The following is a 21,242-nucleotide window of genomic DNA, read 5'->3' as shown; positions in this document are numbered from 1 at the left end:
TTAATATTTACATTTTAATTAGAGTTATTGAGCAATAATAATACTGTAACACTTATATGAACAAGTCTTGAATGTTAGAAGTGCATCCTAAGAAGACAAAGAGCTCCAACCTGCAGATTTGGGGTCTTCCAGCCTTTTACAGATTTGGTAAGTAAGGCTTTTAATGAGGGTGTGAACTTGGTCACAAGTCCTGACTGGATTGACAATTACCCTCATGGAGTTTACCAAAGATGGGCTGCTTGTTGGAGCCAACTTAAAGAGACAGGACACATTTAGGGCTAGTTTAGTTATACTGAGATAATGAGCCATTTTCAAATAAGCAGCTGCATCTTTCTTCACCTTGTTGTAGTCCTCCTCACTGAAGTCTTTGTTCTTCTGCATGATCTCATGTAATCGAGCTTTGACTCTCTGCTGACAGTCAGTGAGAGAGTCGCTGTCACTGTCAAGCAGTCCGTTCATGTTGGCACTCTTCACCATCTGAACGAGGATTGGAGTCAACTCTCCTTCCAGTGCTAACAGACCCTAAACACAGACATACAGGTGCTGGTCATATAATTAGAATATCGTGAAAAAAAACATTTTTTTTATTGTAAATTATTTAAAAAAATGAAACTTTCATTTATACTAGATTCCCTACATGTAAAGTAAAACATTTCAAAAGTTTTTTGTTTTTTTTTAATTTGTTGATTAGAGCGTACAGCTAATTAAAGTCCAAAATCCAGTATCTCAAAATATTAGAATATTTACATTTGAGTTTCATTAAATGACCATCCCTACAGTATAAATTTTGGGTATCTCTTGTTCTTTGAAACCACACTAATGGGGAAGACTGCTGACTTGGCAATGGTCCAGGAGACAATCATTGACATCCTCCACAAAGAGAGTAAGTCACAGATGGAGATTACTGAATGTGGTGGCTGTTTACAGAGCGATGTATCAAAGCATATTAAATGCAAAGTTGACTAGAAGGAAGAAATTGGGTAGGCAAAGGTGCACAAGCAACAGGGATGACCACAAGCTTGAGAATACTGTCAAGTAAAGCTGATTCAAACACTTGGGAGAGCTTCACAATGAGTTAAATGAAGCCGGAGTCAGCGCATCAAGAGTCACCACACTCAGACATCTTCAGAAGAAGGACTACCAAGCCACTTCTGAAACAGAAACAACATCAGAAGCATCTTACCTGGGCTAAGTAGAAAAAGAACTGGACAGTGAACAGTGATCGAAAGTCCTCTTTTCAGATAAAAGTAAATTTTGCATTTCATGTTGAAATCATGGTCCCAGAGTCTGAAGGAAGACTGGAGAGGCACAGAATCCAAGCTGCTTGAAGTCTAGTGTGAAGTTTCTTAAGTTAGCAATTTTTTTGGGGGGCGTGACGTCTGCTGGTGTCGGTCCATTGTGATTTCCTTTTCCAGCAGGACTTTAGCACCTAGTGCAAAAACCACTTCCATGTGGTTCGCTGACCATGATATTACTGTGCTTTATTGGCCAGCCAACATGCCTGACCCCTGAATCTATGGGATATTTTCAAGAGAAAGATGAGAAACAGTCGATCCAACAATATACAGATGATCTGAAGGCTCATTAGTGCCTCAGCAGTGCCACAGGCTGATCACTTCCATGCCACACCTCACTGATGCTGTAATTTGTGCTAGGAGCAAGTCATTTGCTGTAATATGTGCTGCCGACCAAGTATTGAGTGTACAAATGAACATACTTTAAATAACTTGAACTTTTCTGTTTTGAAAATCCATTTTTTGATTGATCTTAGGAAATATTCTAATATTTTGAGATACTGGATTTTGCTGTACGCTCTAACCATCAAAATAAAAAAAATAAAAAAATGAACTTGTTGATGATATTCTAATTATATGACCAGCACCTGTACATAAAATTGTATTATAAATTAATATGTGAAATGACCAGTAGGGGCCAAAAAGTCTGACATTACAACTTTATATTTAAACCTGGAAAGAATGAGAATATTTGAATATTCCTAAAAACAAAAACAAAAGAAAGTAAAATCCACCTAATAATACATAATTTATATACAAAATATAAAATTATAATACAGTAAAAATAGTATTAAAGTAAAAAAAAAAAAAAAAAAAGATTAAAACAAAAATAAAATACAAATTAAATTAAATAAAAGATAAAAACAAATACAACACAAATACGGATATAAAAAGCAAAACAGCAGAATTTTCCCTAGTGGCCCTAGTAGACTTTTAAACCCCACTGTAAATCTACTGCAGTTTATATCAATTCCATCTAAAAGCATTATGTAATACCAAAATATCCCTGCAGACAAAACCCAAACAAACCTTTGCGAATGCGGCTGCAGTCATCTGCACACGACCTTCATCAGAGGCGTAAATTTTGAGGTCATGGCGATAAGTGCTGTGCAAACGGAGAAGGCCACAACCAGGGAAGCCGGCATAGTCACCTGCGAAAGCACAGAGAAGCAGACCTTGAAATAACAAAACCCCAGATGTATGTGCATATCCTGGAAAAGAAAAGGATCTGAAGATACACACACAAATTCACAATACAGAACCACTGTTTAAAAACAGTGCCTATAAAGTGCTGTACAATTAACTGGCTGAAGAATTTCTTCACAAAATTCAAAATCTCAATTCATGCATTTCAATGCATCCACACTATTGAAAGCATCTGGCGAAATGGGTTTAGGTGCTTCCCACTCAAGTAGCAAACAGAACTGATTTAAGATTCCAGAATGTCCATTTGCGAGAAGTGCTGTTCGGAGCGCCAGAGTCACGTGGTTTCAGTAAACGAGGCTTCGTTATGTCATAAATGTTTTGAAATTTCAATGGTTCACGTGACTTTGGTAGTTTGATACACGCTCCGAACTACTGATTCTAAACAAAAGATTCGTAAAGCTTCGAAGCTTCATGAAGGAATGTGTTTTGAAATCGCCATTATTTTGTTTTTTGCCGCACAAAAAGTATTCTCGTCGCTTCATAACATTAAGGTTGAACCACTGTAGTCACATGAACTGTTTTAAATATAACTTTAGTACCTTTCTGGGCATTTGAAAGTTTTAATGATCTCGCTGTAAATGGAGGCCTCACTAAGCCATCGAATTTCATCAAAAATATCTTAATTTGTGTTCCGAAAATGAACAAATGTCTTATGGGTGTGGAACGACATGAAGGTGAATAATAAATGACGGAATTTTCAATCTTTGGGTGAACTAACCCTTTAAGTCATAGATTGCTCAAATAATGGCACAGCAGTCTAAGAAAAGATTGTACTGATATCACTAAAGAAATTATGGGGGGAAAGTTACATAGAAAAAATGTGTAGATTTTTAAATCTTTTTTGATTTCTAAATATAAAGTGCTGACAAAACTAACTCTGAAAACAAACTGGCTAAACTTGCTTCTAAGCAAAAAAGCTCTCAAGAACTATGATGTCTTATCTGTGTATGTCTGAGTACAACCAATGTCCATATCATGGAATCTTCCACACAATCTGGCAAAAGCAAAGCATGGAATGTTCCTATGCCGTCCCTCTGATTGGATTAGTTTAATGAGATGGATGTCAAGGAATTAAAATGATGAATGCGTCAAATGGTTTGCATTGACCCAACATAAAGACCACACACAATCCAAAAGCTCTTCTTACCACAGTCAATTGGGGACTCACAGCCAAGGGACCTGCAGCTGTCTAGTTATCAATTGAAGGTAAAGAACAGCACAATAATCAGTAGTGAAATATACTGCTGACTCAGTGAAATTAGAAAAAATGGTTTGACTTTGTTAGTCTGTGAATTCTCACAATTAATAAGTTACATCCAATTAGGCATAGAGGGCAAATACAGTGGAATTTGAGGTTTGAGGGGATTAACTGAACTACACAAGAAAGAATCCACAGCATGAGATATTTGTGCTGGTGCACTAAGTTGAAGGTGTTATCTGAGGTAAAAGAAAGCATTCATTCCTCCCCGAGTCCTGCCCTTACATGCTTTTGTATGCCAGGCCCACTGATCAAACAGGTGAAACAGGTTTCTTGCCCAAAGCAATAAGTTTTGCAAAACTGCATCACTGTCCAACTACCTAAAAACAGGCACAAAGTCTGTCACAATATCTTGTCATGGTATACAATGTATCATGATCTCATGCAAAGAGAGCACAGAGCATCCAAAACAACTGATGATCTTCTTTCAGATTAACACAATCAGAGACATTTTTAAAAATATCATTGCTCCTGAATGTAGTGAATGGGAGGCCACATTTTGAAGCCAAAAACAATGCATCCATCCATCATAAATATAATCCATAAGGCTCCAGGTGGTTTATAAAGGCCTTCTGAAGTGAAGCAATGCATTTTTGTAAGAAAAATATCCATATTAAAAAAACTTTATGAATTCAAGTGACTTGCTTCCAGTGGACGACCGTACGCATACTGCACAAGTCGACTTGCGCCAAATGAGTAACCCTTCACGCGACGTATGACACAGGATGTAGGAGTAGCGTAAGCTCAGACGCATCTTGCGGTTCAAACAAATAAGGCTAAGGAACAAGCTCAAGCTCCTCTTCTCTTATATCAAAATCCTCTGACATTTATCTTTAAAAATGATCGATTTAGTCTTCTAATTCGTGACCGGTGTTTTGTTTTGCTCTATCCTCTGAGCTTCCGCATTCCTCATTACGTCGTACGTTGCATCAGAGGTTACTCTTCTGCCGCAAATCGACACGTACGGCCATCTGCCGAAAGCTAGGTTTTATAGTTAATATAGTTTTAAATATGGATATGTTTCTTACAAAAAAGCATTGCTTTGCTTCAGAAGGCCTTTATTAACCCCCTGGATTAATGTATGGATTACTTTTATTATGGATGGATGCATTTTTTTGTTTCAAAATCACGCCCCCCATTCACTGCCATTTCATAGCCTGGAGGAGCAAGGGTATTTTTAAATATACCTCTGATTGTGCTCGTCTGAAAGTCATATACACCTAGGATGGCTTGAGGGGGAGTAAATCATGGGATAATTTTTGGGTGTACTAACCCTTAAATAGAAGTTATATATAATATAATAGTTATATCTAAAGTTATATAATATATATAAAAAAGCTAAATGGCCTTCTGATATTCCTCTTCGAATCAGACTGTCATTTATCTTTATGTATGCTGTTGCATTAATTTATAGTCATTAAGAATGTTAATGATATCTGTAATACATTTAATGTTGGTTCGGTTCTGTTTACCCTAAGGGGGTTAATCGCTGCACTCCCTGCTCTTATCCAAGCTAGGCTGCATGGATGGGCATGGAGTTCTTGCCTAGAACAGAACCATAACGCCAATCCAAACTGTAACCAAATGTTAATCATGTTTAACTCTAGTGGTTCAGACACTTAAGTCACACTTATGTCTGAATTTCACTGTATTAGATATATCAAACCAAGTGGTTTTCTTACGGTTAAGTGTGACTTCATTTTCAAAATAGTATTTGGGTCCATTGTATTTTCATCCTGTTTATTAGTAAAGCTCTCTGGCTGCTGCAGGCATAGCGTTATACCTTGTCCTCCAGGGTACATGCAGCGGAAGGCTCGTCCCAGCTCCTCAGCCTGAACTCTACCTGCTGGGGTCAGCTCACCACCCCACTTCAGCACCAGTAGTAGGGATGGACCCTCCTTCAGCGCGTCTGCCATAGGTACAAAAGTTATACAACAGCACTGAAACATATATTTAAATGCATGTAATAAACACACATACCTTCCTCCTCACTGGATGCTTTGGGCTGCCCATTTGGCAGATAAGTCAGCTGCACCTTCCTGTTGATCCCAGAGAAATGGCCATACCTGAAAGACAATACATGGGGCAAGGGACATAAACATACCAGCCCCTCTTAATAAAACATTCTCCCACTGAACAACACAGACACACATCGAACATAACACTGAGCTCAAACCGCTAGCAGGTGCTCTGTGGCCTCCATGTTTCTGGAAACATGTATCTGAGTGACCTTCCCAAGCTGGCAGGGGTTAATCTGTGCCATACCAGGGCTGTCTCTACAGGAATGACAGGCTTTGGGAGGAATAAAACGTGGCTTCTGCAACAGTGCCACGTTTTTAAAGTTACACAATACAGCAGAGAGTGGAGAATTCTGGATGGTTGGTCTCTACATTTTAATGACTTTTTTCTGTTCTTTTATATAAAGCAATTATATGCAGCAAGATAAATATACACTACTGTTCAAAAGTTTGGGGACCGTATGAAAGAAATTCCTTTGAAAGAAATTAATACTTTAATTCTGAAAGAATACATTGAATTGATCAAAGGTGACAGCACAGATAATAAATGTTACAAAAGATTTCACATAAATGCTGTTCTTTATAGGATTAGTTCACTTCAGGATTAAAATTTCCTGATCATTTATTCACCCACGTCATACAAGATGTTCATGTCTTTCTTTCTTCAGTAGAAAAGAAATTAAGGTTTTTAAGGAAAACATTCCAGGATTTTTCTCCATATAGTGGACTTCAATGGCTGCCAACGGGTTAAAAGTCCAAACTGCCATTTCAATGCAGCTTCAAAGGGCTCTACACGATCCCAGCCGAGGAATAAGAGTCTTATCTAGCGAAACAATTGGTCATTTTCTAAAAAAAAAAAAAAAAAACAAACATGTATAAAATTATATTCTTGTTAACCACAAATGCTTTTATTGCACTAGCTCTGCGATGCGCCACGCATTACGTAATCACGTTGGAAAGTCACATGTGATGTAGGCGGAAGTACCAAGCAAGTGTTTGCAAAGCGAACATGCAAAGACTAAGTCAAAAATATCAAAATATTAAACAGCACATCTGTTTTCAACATTGATCATAAGAAATGTTTCTTGAGCAGCAAATCATCATATTAGAATGATTTGATGATCACATGACACTTAAGACTGGAGTAATGATGCTGAAAATTCAACTTTGCATCACAGAAATAAATTACATTTTAAAATATATTCAAAAAGAAAATTTCACAATATTACTGTTTTTACTGTATATTTAATCACATAAATGCAGCCTTGTTGAGCATAAGAGACTTTTCTTTCAAAAACATTTTTAAAAAAAATCTTGCCGACCCTAAAATTTTGAACAGCAGTGATAAATATTTAGGGAACAAGAAATATTCAGAAAAGGAGGCAAAAGTATCTTCACATAATTTCTTTTCAGTCACACCTTGAAGTTTTCAGGTTCAGACAAGAGATGCACAATAAATCAGTACCAGTTGTCAGTTGATATTTTTAATTTATTGGTATCTGGTAAGTAAATGGCCATTATTGCATATTATTATTTATTTAATTTTTATATTTATATTATTATTGACTTTGTTTAAAACAATTGAGAATAATAAAAAAAAAAATTTTGTTTTTTAAACAAAAATAACATTTATCAAAATTATTATCAACTTATCAGTATTGGCCATAATTGTAATGTTGGTGCATCCCTAGTTTAGTCTTTTTCTAATTTGATACAACTTGGTCTAAAGGTGTTCTTTTTTTATCTCATTGACCAGAAGCCAACTCTGGAGTGAATTTGCCACCATTTGCTCTGCTGCATTACATCCCAAAGCAAAGCACTTCCCCTAGCACCTGTTTCCTAGTTAATATACGACCCCGAACAACCGATAATGTGTTGATTAGGTTCCCCCATTTGAGTTCGGTGAGAGGAGGAGTAAAGTGAGGGATCGTGAGGGATTAGAAACACTTTCAAAATGGCATGCAGATGCCACACAGAATTGCAAAAGGGATTCATCTCCAAGGTACGTTCAATTTTTGGAGCCCTCATTAAAGTGTCAGTAATTCGGACAAGATCTCTCAGGTTAATGAGGGTTAGAATCCACTTTGCCTGCTTTCTAAAGAGACAGGGGATTTATGGGTGCGCACTGATTATCATTCAGACTGGATTCCCTTTGGAGAGACCGGCCAGGACACAAAGAGGGAAACAACAGAGAGGGGACAAGAGAGAAAAAAGGAATTAAGTTAAGAAACTCATCCATTTGAGGAGAACTAAGGAAGCTCATGAGTCAAGATCACACTACAGTCAGTTACATACAGTCAGCTGTTCATGAAATATCAAATGTTTTTTTCCTGACATAAGTATCCATGACACTCAAGACTAGAAGACAGAATAGCAATGCAAGTTTAACAACAAAATCAAATCTGACTAGGCTTTTGCACATAATCATATTCTATTCAAAGCATCTCCACAAAGCAAATTCATTTGAACTTCTTGCCTACTACAGACACAATATGAAATACAGCATACTCTTGATATAAATCTCAATCTTACTTCTAGGGATGCACAACATATTTGTACCATATCGTTTAGCAAATCTCAAAACAAATATTCATTTATAATGTACATTTTAATGTGGTGATAAACTTTTATTTTTAATATATTTAGGCAAAACAGTACAGAATTTTAATATTTGCCATTTATCAGCATGAAAATTATTATCTGCTTCTCTGTATCAGGCAAAATTTAAATATCAGTGCATCCCTAATTACAATTGAATGTATTGAGGTTAGCAACCATTTTTTCTTACTTTTTATTTTTACATTCTTCCTTTCATTCTTTACTATTTTAGCTAAACTGATAGCTAAAACAATGTGTAGAAAATATGCTAACAATTACTAAATTTTTGGCCAGACCTTGTGCCCTATGATGTGAAAAGAGAAGTAGGAATCTTTAGAGGATTAAATGGAAGACAGAAGGAATCCAAAATATTTTAGAAATGGATCGAGATGATGGTGTGTGTATAGTAGCTTTCTATAAACACACAGGGTTGGAAACGGAGGGTTGGGAATAACAGTATTATACTTATAAACTCACATCTCCAGAACCGTCTTCAGCTGTTCTAGTTTGGATTTCTTCTCCTCAATTTCACAATCATTATGTAGGACCAGCTCTGCCAACAGCTGACGAGCAATATCCAGCACTTCCTGTAAAACATCAAATAAAGTGTTCACGTTTTGATGTACATGTAATAATGTACAATCGCAGATGAAAATTGTCACAGATATTAATAGTACATTTTATTTATATTGTGCTTTTCTCAAACCCAAAGCGCTATAACACAGAGAAATAAAAAAATATGATTACAAAGAATACAAGCAAGCAAAAAAAGAAGAAAAATCAAACTCAAAGCAATAATCAGATTTAAAAAGATGAGTCTTCAAAGACTTTTTAAAACAGTCCAGTGTTGGGGATTGCTAATTTTTACATAAAACCCAACAGAAGATGCACATGACACCCCAATGAGTATCATGTCTGCAGCATTCCAGACATAACACTACATCTCTCTTAAAAAAAGACAGCTCAATCCTGTTTAACTTTTGACCCTGTGGTGCAAATTCCAGGCCTTGTACACAATAAATTATTAGGTTACAGGCAAGCCTGTTCTGAAACAATCATTGTGTACTTTCTTAAGTTGCAACTATAGAACAAGTAACAGGTGTCATAAAAATAAATTAAATGCATAGATCACTTGAGTTTCAAAACAGACCCACCTGGAGCTGTTTTGGTTTCTTCAGCTTGAGTTTTCCGCTCTTATAGCCACCGTATTTCTCGAACAAATCAAAAAACCTAAGAGAAATGGAAATGGTCATTAACAGAAGATAAAATACTTCAATCATAGATATATTTCATTGTGGTACATACTTGTATGGTGCCGATGGCACATACCGAGTTTCATAATGATACACTAAAGCCTTGTTTTTACCGAAAATACTCTGAACAATTTGTCCCATAAAGTTTTTTCCCCTAGACCTGTTGCTGTCTGCGTTCCCATTGTGGTCTAAAGTACTGTAAAGATTAGTCCGGTGACGTAGGACTGCACACAATTTTCCAGTTACTGCTGGATTTCGTTCTCTGCATATAAGTTTAATAAAGCCTGAACCTCATCGTCGGTCCATCTGTCGTATTCCATTGTTGATTTGAATAGCAAACAACTCTTACTGCATGCACTGCAACAAAAATAGTGGTTGAAATAAAATGTTGCGTGGAGTCAATCAAAGTACTGCATGAACTCAACCAATCAGTATGTTCAGTGCCCAAGTCCCACCCCCAAAAGTTCCTGAACTTTGTAGAAGTACCACTAGGGCCCTATAATTTCCATGATCACGGAATCGCGGAATCCATTCATAAAAACGGAATTTACTATAAAACGCGGAATTTGTCAAATTTTTGATGAATGAATTAAAAGCAGGTCAGTACACTTAAATTAAAGTTGCGATATAGACTAGTGTCTGTGAATATTAAACCACAAAAAGACTATTTAAACATGAATCCTGCATGCCTGTGTGACTCTGAAATGAATGATGCAGAAGCGCAGTTTCATTTACCTCACACCGCCTCACACACAATCGCGCGGGCGCACGCACGCTGAAGCACATGCGACGCTCGCGGTGTTTTCGTCCTCTGTCGCCTCACTATATGAATGCACATATTCATCTCCAGAGCTGCTCTGAAAGTCACTTCATCAGCATTTAACCGCTTCGTTTGAGAAAACTACCGTCATAAACATAGAGAAACTCAAAGCTCTAGGCAAACCGTCAAAATAAAAGTTCGATTTAACTTGACAGAAACAAATTACTGTTGTACAGTAGAATTTAGATCAATTAATTTAACAATAAATTATTAAAATATATTTTTAAACAATAATCTCAGTGTTTCTTCCATGTTTTAATATTAACAGTAAAGCTCATTGCAGTGCAGCACATTGTTGGACAAAAAAAAACTTTAATTTCATGATTAAAAGATAAATTAAATTGTATGCGTTAATTTGATTGCCAGAAAAATTTAAATACACAATAGAACTTCTGAAAAAAAAAATCATAAAAATATATTTAATTAATAAATATTGTTGTTTTTAAGAATAATTAATTAGACATGCTTTTTGATTATTAAAATGGAATTAAACCATTAAAATGGAATTCAGAAAACTGAATTTGGTAAAAATAAAATTTGAGGGAAAAGAATAAAACGTTTATCATAGGGCCCTAAAAAAAAGGTAATTTTTTTTGTTAAACTTTTATTAAATCGTTGGTAAATTGGACAAGATTCATTATTTCAATTAATTAGACATGCTTTTTGATTACTAAACTTTAATTTAACCATTAAAATGGAGTCAAAAAATAAAAAAACTGAAAAAAGCGGAATTTGGGAAAAATTCAAACGGATTTCATTGGGCCCTATACCACCTCTTGAGCAGGGACTTTCTGAGGGGGAAATTTTTACCCGTAATCATTTAGACCCTGTCCTGTGGTCAAAACATACCGAGTACCACCCCAAAGTCCCTAGTTCCTGGAGAAATTTCCTGAGGTGAAAATGCGGCTTAATGCATTCGTTAAATATTGCAATTTATATCATAATTCTTTATTGTAGTTAGTGGCAATTTCATGTTTTGTTTAATTACAGCACGACCAAGTGACACAATCCCGCCAAGAGTGCGCCCATACATAAGTTGGTGAAAATATCTAATTTTGATATTCGGTGCTTAGCTCTTAATAAACAGAACGTTATTGTGCGTTGGTGTGGATGCTAATGTAGTTATCGTTATAATTATCTTTATAGTTATCGTTCTTGGTGTGAACTGGCCTTTAAGCACTTAGAACAAGAGTGACAACTGTATTTAGTTGTATTGTGAAAGCAGCCTATAAGAATCTGTCACTTACAGGGCGTTTCTGACCTCCATCTTCATCTTCTGTTTGGGCGTACGGTCGCCATGACGAATTACAGCAATAACACAACGAAGCTCCATCCTTCAAACAAGAGATGACACGTCCCGTTTCAAAAACACAACACTCATAGTAAGCATATAATTCAAACTAATTGGTTTTAATAATCCAGACTCCACAATAAAAAGATACGGGAAAGAGATCCTTAGGACAAGAATGGTAACCCACATGGTTCCTGAGGTAGTCGGGACAATAGGGATGTCCTCTGCTTCCATGGGGATAGACCAGGGAATGTGGAACTGAGGAGCCAGCTCTCGCATTACCATGTTCCTAAGGGAAATGCATCAAATATGAGATAAAATAACCAGAAATCTTCTTATAAGGTAGGAATGAGTACATCTCAGCTGAACAACGACACTATTGCCTTCTTTAAAGCTGCTTAAAGCTGAATTAACCTCATTTCATAATTTAATTTAACCTTATTGCACTATTATTGAACTAGACAATCAACATTGAACTGATTTGAGCTGAATAATTACACTATTATCTTCTGTAGAGATGCTTTATAGTTTAACTGGTTTGCTACATAAATAATGAACCGTTGTTTCTCACTGTTATTGAAGTAAACTGAATCAACATTGAACCAAACTGAGATGAATAATGACACTATTGTCTTTTTTAGAGCTTCGTAACAGCTGAAATGTGTTTATTTCATAAATAAAAAACTTTGCAACATTAATACTGTTATTTTCTTTTTACTGTGAAGCTGCTTTGAAACAATCTGTATTGTATAAAGAGCTATATAAATAAAAAAAACTTGCTATTTTGCTGGTCTTAGCTGGTCTGAGCTGGCCTTAACTCCCAGCCTGCCAAGTATTTAGCTGGTTTAAATGGGTGGTCTGCTGAAAAGTCACCAAAACCACTCCAAATCCAGTCATGAGACCAGCCTCACCATGCTGGGAGACCAGCAAACTAGTTTAGGCAGGTTTAACATGTTTTTTCATCAAAGATGCATTTTAAATTCAAAGCTTAGTTCAGAAAAGAAAAGAAACAGAGTGTTTGTTTGATGATCAAGTGTGGAATTCAAAAAATTGTTTGATATTTATGTGGTTATATAGTTGGAAATTGTAAAGATTGCATGACAATGAGATTTTCGAGTTACCAATGACAAGAAGACAGCAACAGGGCTTCACCTACCCCAGAACTTTGGCACAATCATCATAGTACTTCATGGAGTTCTTTACAAAGCTGAAGCCATTAACGTCACAAACAAAAGAGTGGCCATTTGCTCGGAGGAGGTCAAAACCGCAGACTGTTTGCTGGGTTGCAAAGACGTTATGAGACAAAAAACTCATTCATTATCATTCTTAACCTTTAGCTACTTAGTTTTTCTTTTGCGAGGCTTACCTTAAAGGCAAGACACACTTTTCTGGCCACAAGCTTCTCCATTGCGGTTAGCATCACAGGATAGCGGATCTCCTTCCCCTCACTGTCTCTCTCTACTTTCCCATCCAGAGCAGGAGACTTACGGGCCTCGGCATGAGCGTAATCAGGCCCTACTGTGTAAACCTACAACATCCATCAAGAATAAACAAAATATCCGGCCACTACATAGCGTCTAGACATGAGATACATAAGTACCTTAACATCTGTGCCATCTGTGGGCATGAACTCCTCGTAGATGTAAGATCCAGTCTTACGAACAGTACTTTCAGGAGAATACACACTGCTCCGACTGCCAATCTACAAGACAGACGGTATGAGCTCCAGACCAAACAAATCTAAAGTTATTAAAAGTTATCAGTGCTGTACCTTTCTAAAGAGACGCTGGCTGCCCCCACCGGCCGAGGTTGGGTAATAGATGTAGACATTGTGGTCCTCAGCGGAGACGGGCTTCTCCACAAAAGGTTTATGAAACACTTCCCCGTTCACTTCCACATGGTCCTCGCTCTCCACCAGGTTACACTCTGGTGTCGCAAAGTCAAAATGTCACAATAGTTTGCAATACAAAGAGTATTTATGTACACACTATGAGGAACATTGTTAAATGAACAATGCTGAGCTTAACTCTGAAACACGCAGCATCGCACACACATATATTCAAAATTATGACCAAGGTAATAACCTTTACCCTCTGGTCTGTCGGGGTCCCGGTTCAACACTGCATAGCGTGGAAGGTCAATGCCTTCTTCTTGTAGAATCCTGTACACTTCCCTCCTAAAGCCATGAGCATATAGTTATGTGTCTTAGTCAACTCTCATAACAGAGGAATTATAATTATTTCAGAGGAAGATTTACCACACCTGTCTTGAATGAAATACTGCATGTTGAGGTCGTTGATAAGAAGGGGGTTTCTTAGTTTGGCATAACTCACTGCTTTGTCAAGGGGAAATCCTTCAAGATGAGAGAGAGAAAAAAAAAAATTGTATCCATTCACATTATTAAACATTAAAAGCTTGGTGTTGGTAATATGTTTTTGAAAGAAGCCTTTTATGCTCACCAAAGTTGCATTTTTTTCTTCCCAAAAAATACAGTGAAACCAGTAATATGAAATATTTTTACAATTTAAAACTAGATTAAAATGTTTGTAGGCTTAAGAAAGCCTAGCCAGGAAGTAGTTTTAACAGCTTTAGGTTTAAAAGTTTTAAGCTTGACATAGTTTTTAGATAGATAGATAGATAGATAGATAGATAGATAGATAGATAGATAGATAGATAGATAGATAGATAGAAATCTTCAGAAATCATTTTAATATGTTGATTTGCTGCTTAAGAAATGTTTATTATTATCAATGTTAAAAACTTTGACTAAAATCTCAGACATTTTTCCAGGATTCTTTGAGGAACAAAGTATGAACAACAGCATTTATTTGAAAAAAATAAATCTTTTTTATTCATTAAAAATGTGTTTACTATCAACTTTTATTCCACAAGGATGCATTAAATTGATCAATGTATTAATTTCTTTAAAAAAAAAAAAAGTTCCAGGTCAGTTAGATTTTTACTAAATTATAGAGTTAAAGGATTAGTTCACTTTCCAATAAAATTTTCCTGATAACTTACTCACCCCCATGTCATCCAAAAATTAAGGTTTTTGATGAAAACATTCCAGGATTATTCTCCTTATAGTGGATTTCAATGGCTTCCAGACAGTTGAAGGTCAAAATTACAGTTTCAGCACAGCTTTAAACGATACCAGACGAGGAATAAGGGTCTTATCTCGCGAAACGATTGGTCATTTTTGTAGAAAAATATAAATCTAAATGCTTTATGTAAACAAATGATCGCCTTCCAAGTGCTTCCCCCAAAACCGCACTTTTGTATCCTTCAAAAAGCTTACGCTGTATGTCCTATGCCTTCCTTATTCTAATTACGGAAAAAATGGAACTGGCGCTGCGTTCGTTCCATAAGTAGAATATACATTTCTATTATTTTTCAAAAAAATAACCAATCGTTTCGCTAGATAAGACCCTTATTCCTAGTCTGGTGTCGTTTAAAGGCCTTTGAAGCTGCACTGAAACTGTAATTTTGACCTTCAACCATCTGGAGGCCATTGAAGTCCACTATAAGGAGAATAATCCTGGAATGTTTTCATCAAAAACCTTAATTTCTTTTCAACTGAAGAAAGAAAGACATGAACATCTTGGATGACATGGCGGTGAGTAAATTATCAGGAAAATTTGATTTAAAAGTGAACTAATCCTTTAACAGTTGCATCTTAATTTCACTTCCATCATTTGGCACACAAACCAACTCTAAAAGCCGAGGCTCAAAGAGTTTCCAATTGGTAAAAGTGACTATGATGCACTCATCTTATAAAATAATCATTGAGATGTTTTGAAGGCATGTGAAACTGAGTGTGATGTCAATTACCTTTGGAATGGAAGGAAATGAGGCAGTCACACAACGGCCACTTCTCCACCGGTTCATTGAGTATAACCTCCTCTGGAAAAATGACCACGGTGATGTACTCAAACTTACAGAGCCTCTCCATAATCTCAGTCATTGGTTTGGATTTTGATTTCTTCATCATGGAGCAGATCCCCACCACAATCTGGCGCTCTGACTAAAAGAAGAAGACATCACATGATCATCACTTATAAAATTTTCAACAATGCTTTGATCCCCGTTTCATTGATCCCTGAGCAATTCCTTACCTGATCCTCCTCCTCATCCTCCCCATAAGACCCTGAGATGTTCCTCATGTCTGCGTCGTCCAGTTCTCTGATTTTACCAACCTCACTTCCAATCAGGAACCGAGGGAGTCCGCTGTTGCACATCCCCTGTCCGCTTGAGCCTGACATTTCTGTCGAGTCTCTGTCAAACAGTCAAATTCCCAGAACACCATCTCGTGCTGAAGCTCAGTGGTGGAAACATTCGATAGATGAGGTGTGTAATTCAGTTGGATGAGGCTCCTGAAGTGACTTCAACGTTTGGGTTGTCTTAGAAAATGATGGTGTGTTTAATCCTTACAGATTTGGGGTCATCCTTCCAAAACCAGTAATATTTTGAATTTATGCAGATGAATTTCTCTCACAAAATCTCTTCCTGTTTTTACCTGGAATAAAGTAAGATACAACACACAATATAAGTTAATATATTTATGCACAACATTTAGAGTCAGTAAGATTGTTTTAGGAATAAATGAATACTTTTATTTATTTTGTCACCATTACTTTGAACAGCATAAACACAGTTTACACAGCTAATATAACCCTCAAAATGGATCTTTACAAGATGTTCGTCATGCATGCTGCTTGCAAATATCGGATCATGTGAGTATAGTATTTATTTGGATGTAATACATTTGATTCTGAATGAGTTTGATAGTGCTCTGTGGCTAAAACGTCTCGGTTACGTATGTAACCCTCGTTCCCTGAAGGAGGGAACGGAGACGTACGTCAGTAGTGACCGACGAATTGGGATATCGCTTAGAGAGCCCTATCATCTTCGTGTAAACTAAAACAAGCCAATGGAATTGGCGTGCGATATTTGCATAATGCGCACCGCCCCCGACAGGTGTATATAAATAGGAAGCAGATGCAATCGCACTCTGTTTTTCGCTGAGGAGACAACTGGTGTCCGCACTACAGCGAGGGTACAGAAACTGTGGCGACGGGACGTACGTCTCCGTTCCCTCCTTCAGGGAACGAGGGTTACATACGTAACCGAGACGTTCCCTTTCAGTCGGTCACGTTCGACGTACGTCAGTAGTGACCGACGAATTGGGATCCCAACTAAAGCGCCACAGTTACGAAACCCCTTCCAGTGCCCAGCGCAAGCTCAGCCGCCCATAGCACCGGCTGGCGGTGAAGGGGGCGAGCTTACACCGAGAGAGTCTACTGCTGTCTACCACTACCCACTAAGTAAACTAGACACACTGGGAAAGCGAACCCGAAGGGACGCTGCGGAGACCACTACCTACCCAATGGGGGAGGAGTTTACGTGGGAATACACATATGGACTGGCCCGGGGGGCAGTACGCATATGGAGTCCCTGGGATGGCTCCACCTGGTTAGGGGGAGACTCATCTGACAGGTGACAGCAGAGCTGGCTCTGCTAAGGGAAAGACACGGACTCGGCCCGTAGGGAGTTTTAAACCGTGGAAAATACACATATGGGACCGCTCACGTAGAGGGGTCACGACATATGGGCCCCAGCCAACAGACAGCGTCAGCGACGGATGTAGGCCTGGCATCAGACACTCCGCAATGTCCGAGCCGAAGGGGGAGGCGGAGGAACTCGACAGGGTTCGCCAAGCGGGGAACGCGACTGGAGTGAAAGTATGCACGTATCCGGCCAGAGGCGGGAATGGCATTGCAAGCCGACACTTAGAGTGGGTACAACACGTCTACCGACTAGTGGATGCGAGTACACGCGAGGATACCGGCTCTACACGTAGGCTATAAAACCTAGCGAACGTGTTAGGTGTCGCCCAGCCCGCAGCTCTACAGATATCTGTCAGCGAGGCGCCATGAGCCAGCGCCCAGGAAGAGGCCACCCCTCTGGTGGAGTGGGCTCTCAACCCGAGCGGGCAAGGCACGCCCTGGGATTCGTACGCCAAGGCGATGGCATCCACTATCCAGTGGGCCATCCTCTGCTTGGAGACAGCCTTTCCCTTCTGCTGGCCTCCGTAACAGATGAAGAGCTGATCTGAGGTCCTGAAGCTTCGCGTTCTGTCCACGTAAACGCGCAGAGCGCGGACGGGACAGAGCAAAGCTAGGGCTGGGTCTGCCTCCTCCGAGGGCAGCGCTTGCAGGTTCACTACCTGATCTCTGAAGGGAGTGGTAGGAACCTTGGGCACGTATCCAGGCCGGGGTCTCAGGATGACGTGAGAAGCACCGGGCCCGAATTCTAGGCACGTTTCGTCGACCGAAAATGCATGCAGATCCCCTACCCTCTTCAGGGAAGCCAATGCAACCAGAAGAACCGTCTTAAGAGACATTAGTTTCAGGTCGACTGATTGCAAAGGTTCGAAGGGATGACCCCGGAGAGCTGTGAGAACCAGGGTCAAATCCCAAGAGGGTACGGAGGAAGGGCGAGGAGGATTCAGTCTCCTGGCCCCCCTCAGGAATCTGACGATCAGATCGTGTTTCCCCAGGGACTTACCCTCAACTGCATGGTGATGTGCGGCAATGGCGGCAACATACACCTTGAGGGTGGAGGGAGACAGCCTTCGCTCCAACCCATCTTGCAGAAAGGAAAGCACGGATCCGACCGAACATGATCGGGGGTCCTCTCGGCGAGAGGCGCACCATTCGACGAACAGGTTCCACTTCAGCGCGTAGAGATTCCTAGTGGAAGGAGCTCTAGCGGAAGTGATGGTGTCTACGACCGCTTGCGGGAGATCACTCAGAACCTCCGCATCCCGTCCAGGGACCACACGTGGAGGTTCCACAGATCGGGACGCGGGTGCCACAGGGTGCCCCGTCTCTGAGTCAGGGGGTCCTTCCTCAGAGGAATCGGCCAGGGAGGTGCTGTCACGAGGAGAATGAGGTCTGAGAATCAGGTCCGAGTGGGCCAGTACGGAGCCACTAACAGAACCTGCTCCCCGTCCTCCCTGACCTTGCACATGAGTTGTGCGAGAAGGCTCACTGGGGGAAACGCATGTTTGCGCAGACCCGGGGGCCAGCTGTGTGCCAGGGCATCCGTGCCGAGCGTGCCGCCGGTCAGGGAATAAAACCACTGGCGGAGGGCAGTTTCCGGGGAGGCAAGCAGGACTACCTGGGCCTCGCCGAAACGCTGCCAAATCAGCTGGACCGCCTGGGGGTGGAGCCGCCACTCGCCCGCAAGTAGATGCTGCCGTGACAGCTCGTCGGCTGCACGGTTGAGCACACCTGAGACACGAGTGGCCCGAAGGGACCTCAGATCCTTCTGACTCCACAACAAGAGATGGCGGGCGAGTTGCAACATGCGACGGAAGCGTAGACCACCTTGACGGTAGGTGTACGCAACGGCCGCAATGCTTAGTGAGCGGACTAGAACGTGCTTGCCTGACAACAGCTCCTTGAAGCGGGCCAGCGCAAGACGAACCGCTAGCAACTCGAGGCAATTGGTATGCCAATGCAGCTGAGGCCCCGTCCAAAGACCTGTCACTGCATGCCCGTTGTACGTGGCCCCCCATCCCGTGGCAGAGACATCTGTGGAGACCACAGCGTGCCTGGACACTCGTTCGAGGGGTACTCCGGCCCACAGGAACGAAGGGTCCAACCACCGGATAAGGGTGCGACGGCAGCTCGGTGTCATGGGGACACGGAGCGTGCCGCACTGCCACGCCCATCTCGGGACCCAGCCGCGGAGCCAGTGTTGAAGCGGTCTCATATGAAGCAATCCGAGCGGCGTTACCGCGGCTGCAGATGCCATATGCCCCAGGAGCCTCTGAAAATCTTTCAGTGGAGCCGCTGTCCTGCACCTGAGCGAGCTCAGGCAGTTCAACACCGACTGGACGCGCACCTCGGTGAGACGCGCAGTCCGTGCGACAGAGTCTAGCTCGAGACCGAAACAAGAGATCCTCTACCCGGGGGCGAGTTTGCTCTTGTCCCAGTTGACCTGACGACCCAACCGGTTGGGAGCTACAACCATGTCGGGTAGGACTTTGTACTGACATGCCCGACCCTCGAACGCAGACCGACCTAGGAAGGGTCTGTGTCGAGGCAGAATCGAGACATGAAAGTATGCGTCCTTCAGGTCTATTGCTGCAAACCAATCCTGGGGACGGTCCAGGATTGGCCGTAGCCCACCGCCCTCTTACGGTACAATGAAGTAGGGGCTGTAAAACCCCGACTTCATATCGGCTGGAGGGACCGGCTTGATTGTGCCCTTCGCCAGGAGGACAGCAATCTCCACCCGGAGAACAGGAGCACTGTCCAACGACACCGGAGTGAAGTGGACAGCCCTGAAGACCGGGGGACGCCGGGCGAACTGAATCGCATAGCCGAGTCTGATAGTACGAATGAGCCAACTGGACAGGCTGGGGAGCGTGCTCCATGCTTCCAGACACTGAGCCAGCAGGACCAAAGGCACCACAGACGCACCGGGGGTGGGGCAGCAAGGCAGAGAGGGACCCGACCCGGACAGCTTGGGGGCGGCCCGGAGTGGGGTCAGACTCTGCGAGGCAGCAGTGTGCATGGGAGACGGCGCACGGGACGCGGTCTGCACCATCACACTGCCACCTGCTGGCGAATGGGGAGGGAGCTGACAGCAGCGAGGCGGAGCCTGGCACACTGGCAGACACCCCCTGTTGTGACCTGGAGTTTGAGGAAACTGCTCCTTTTGTGGCAAAGTGGGTACCGCTGGACTCCGGAGAGCCAGCGGCGGTAGATGGACAGCCGCCACAAAATCCCCCGCGGCCCTCCTCCGGGGGTGGGAGAGCAGATGGAATACTCTCCCAAAGGGCAGGAACCTTCCGCTCCAGGTCGCCCGTCTCAGGGCCGAGTTTTCCCCGACCGCTTGCCACCTGGCTGGCAGAGACGGGCTGGGCACCACGTCCGCGCCCGGCACCCTGCTGTTTGGCTGGTGTAGGCTGCTGCTTTGCCAACTTAGCAGGGGCGGAGGAAGACGCAGGCGGGCGCCCTCGGCGACGAGCGGGCTGAGGCTGAGCCACGGGCGGCTGGGTGGAGGCAGCAGCGGACCGCCGTGGCATGACATGTCTGATAGCCTCAGCCTGCTTCTGTGCAGCGGAGGACTGTTGGGCACAGCTCTCCACCGCGTCGCCGAAAAGGCCGACCGGAGACACGGGGGAATCCAGGAACCGATGTTTGTCGGTCTCCCTCATGTCTGCCAAGGTCAGCCAGAGGTGGCGTTGCTGGGCTACCAGAGTAGACATCGCCTGGCCAACAGAACGCGCTGTCACTTTCGTTGCCCGGAGGGCAAGGTCAGTGGCAGCGCGCAGCTCCCCAAGCAGCTGTTGGTCAGGACCTTCCTGGGGCATCTGCGACAGCGCTTTTGCCTGATAGACCTGCAAAAGGGCCACCGCGTGCAGGGCAGAGGCAGCCTGCCCACAGGCACTGTAAGCTTTCTCAGTCAGACCGGCTGAGAATTCACAG

General features: G+C 41.7%; 1 protein-coding gene across 15 annotated transcripts in view; it reads right to left on the bottom strand.

Moving 5' to 3' along the window:
• ppip5k1b (diphosphoinositol pentakisphosphate kinase 1b) overlaps positions 1–21,242 on the bottom strand; it is a 51,981-nt gene that overhangs the window by 23,173 nt on the left and 7,566 nt on the right. For 5 of the 15 annotated variants that reach the window (XM_067380215.1, XM_067380217.1, XM_067380218.1 and 2 more), the window contains exons 2-18: positions 15,855–16,255; positions 15,571–15,763; positions 14,002–14,092; positions 13,830–13,915; positions 13,511–13,665; positions 13,340–13,441; positions 13,106–13,267; positions 12,896–13,017; positions 11,927–12,028; positions 11,696–11,782; positions 9,530–9,605; positions 8,853–8,962; positions 5,740–5,825; positions 5,543–5,668; positions 2,325–2,446; positions 340–522; positions 111–252 (exon numbers count right to left, since the gene is read on the bottom strand). In XM_067380215.1, coding sequence (XP_067236316.1) covers positions 111–252; positions 340–522; positions 2,325–2,446; positions 5,543–5,668; positions 5,740–5,825; positions 8,853–8,962; positions 9,530–9,605; positions 11,696–11,782; positions 11,927–12,028; positions 12,896–13,017; positions 13,106–13,267; positions 13,340–13,441; positions 13,511–13,665; positions 13,830–13,915; positions 14,002–14,092; positions 15,571–15,763; positions 15,855–16,001 — 2,092 coding nt within the window. In that variant the 5' untranslated portion in view covers positions 16,002–16,255. Of the gene's footprint in view, positions 1–110; positions 253–339; positions 523–2,324; positions 2,447–3,648; positions 3,691–5,542; positions 5,669–5,739; positions 5,826–7,903; positions 7,928–8,852; positions 8,963–9,529; positions 9,606–11,695; positions 11,783–11,926; positions 12,029–12,895; positions 13,018–13,105; positions 13,268–13,339; positions 13,442–13,510; positions 13,666–13,823; positions 13,916–14,001; positions 14,093–15,570; positions 15,764–15,854; positions 16,256–21,242 lie in introns of all 15 variants that reach the window. The other 10 variants (XM_067380208.1, XM_067380212.1, XM_067380210.1 and 7 more) reach the window with 5 other exon arrangements.

The sequence above is a fragment of the Chanodichthys erythropterus genome, chromosome 24 (assembly GCF_024489055.1).
Source record: "Chanodichthys erythropterus isolate Z2021 chromosome 24, ASM2448905v1, whole genome shotgun sequence".
Lineage (NCBI taxonomy): Eukaryota > Metazoa > Chordata > Actinopteri > Cypriniformes > Xenocyprididae > Chanodichthys > Chanodichthys erythropterus.
Note: the sequence above shows the minus strand (reverse complement) of the source record. Positions and strands in the feature narration are given on the sequence as shown.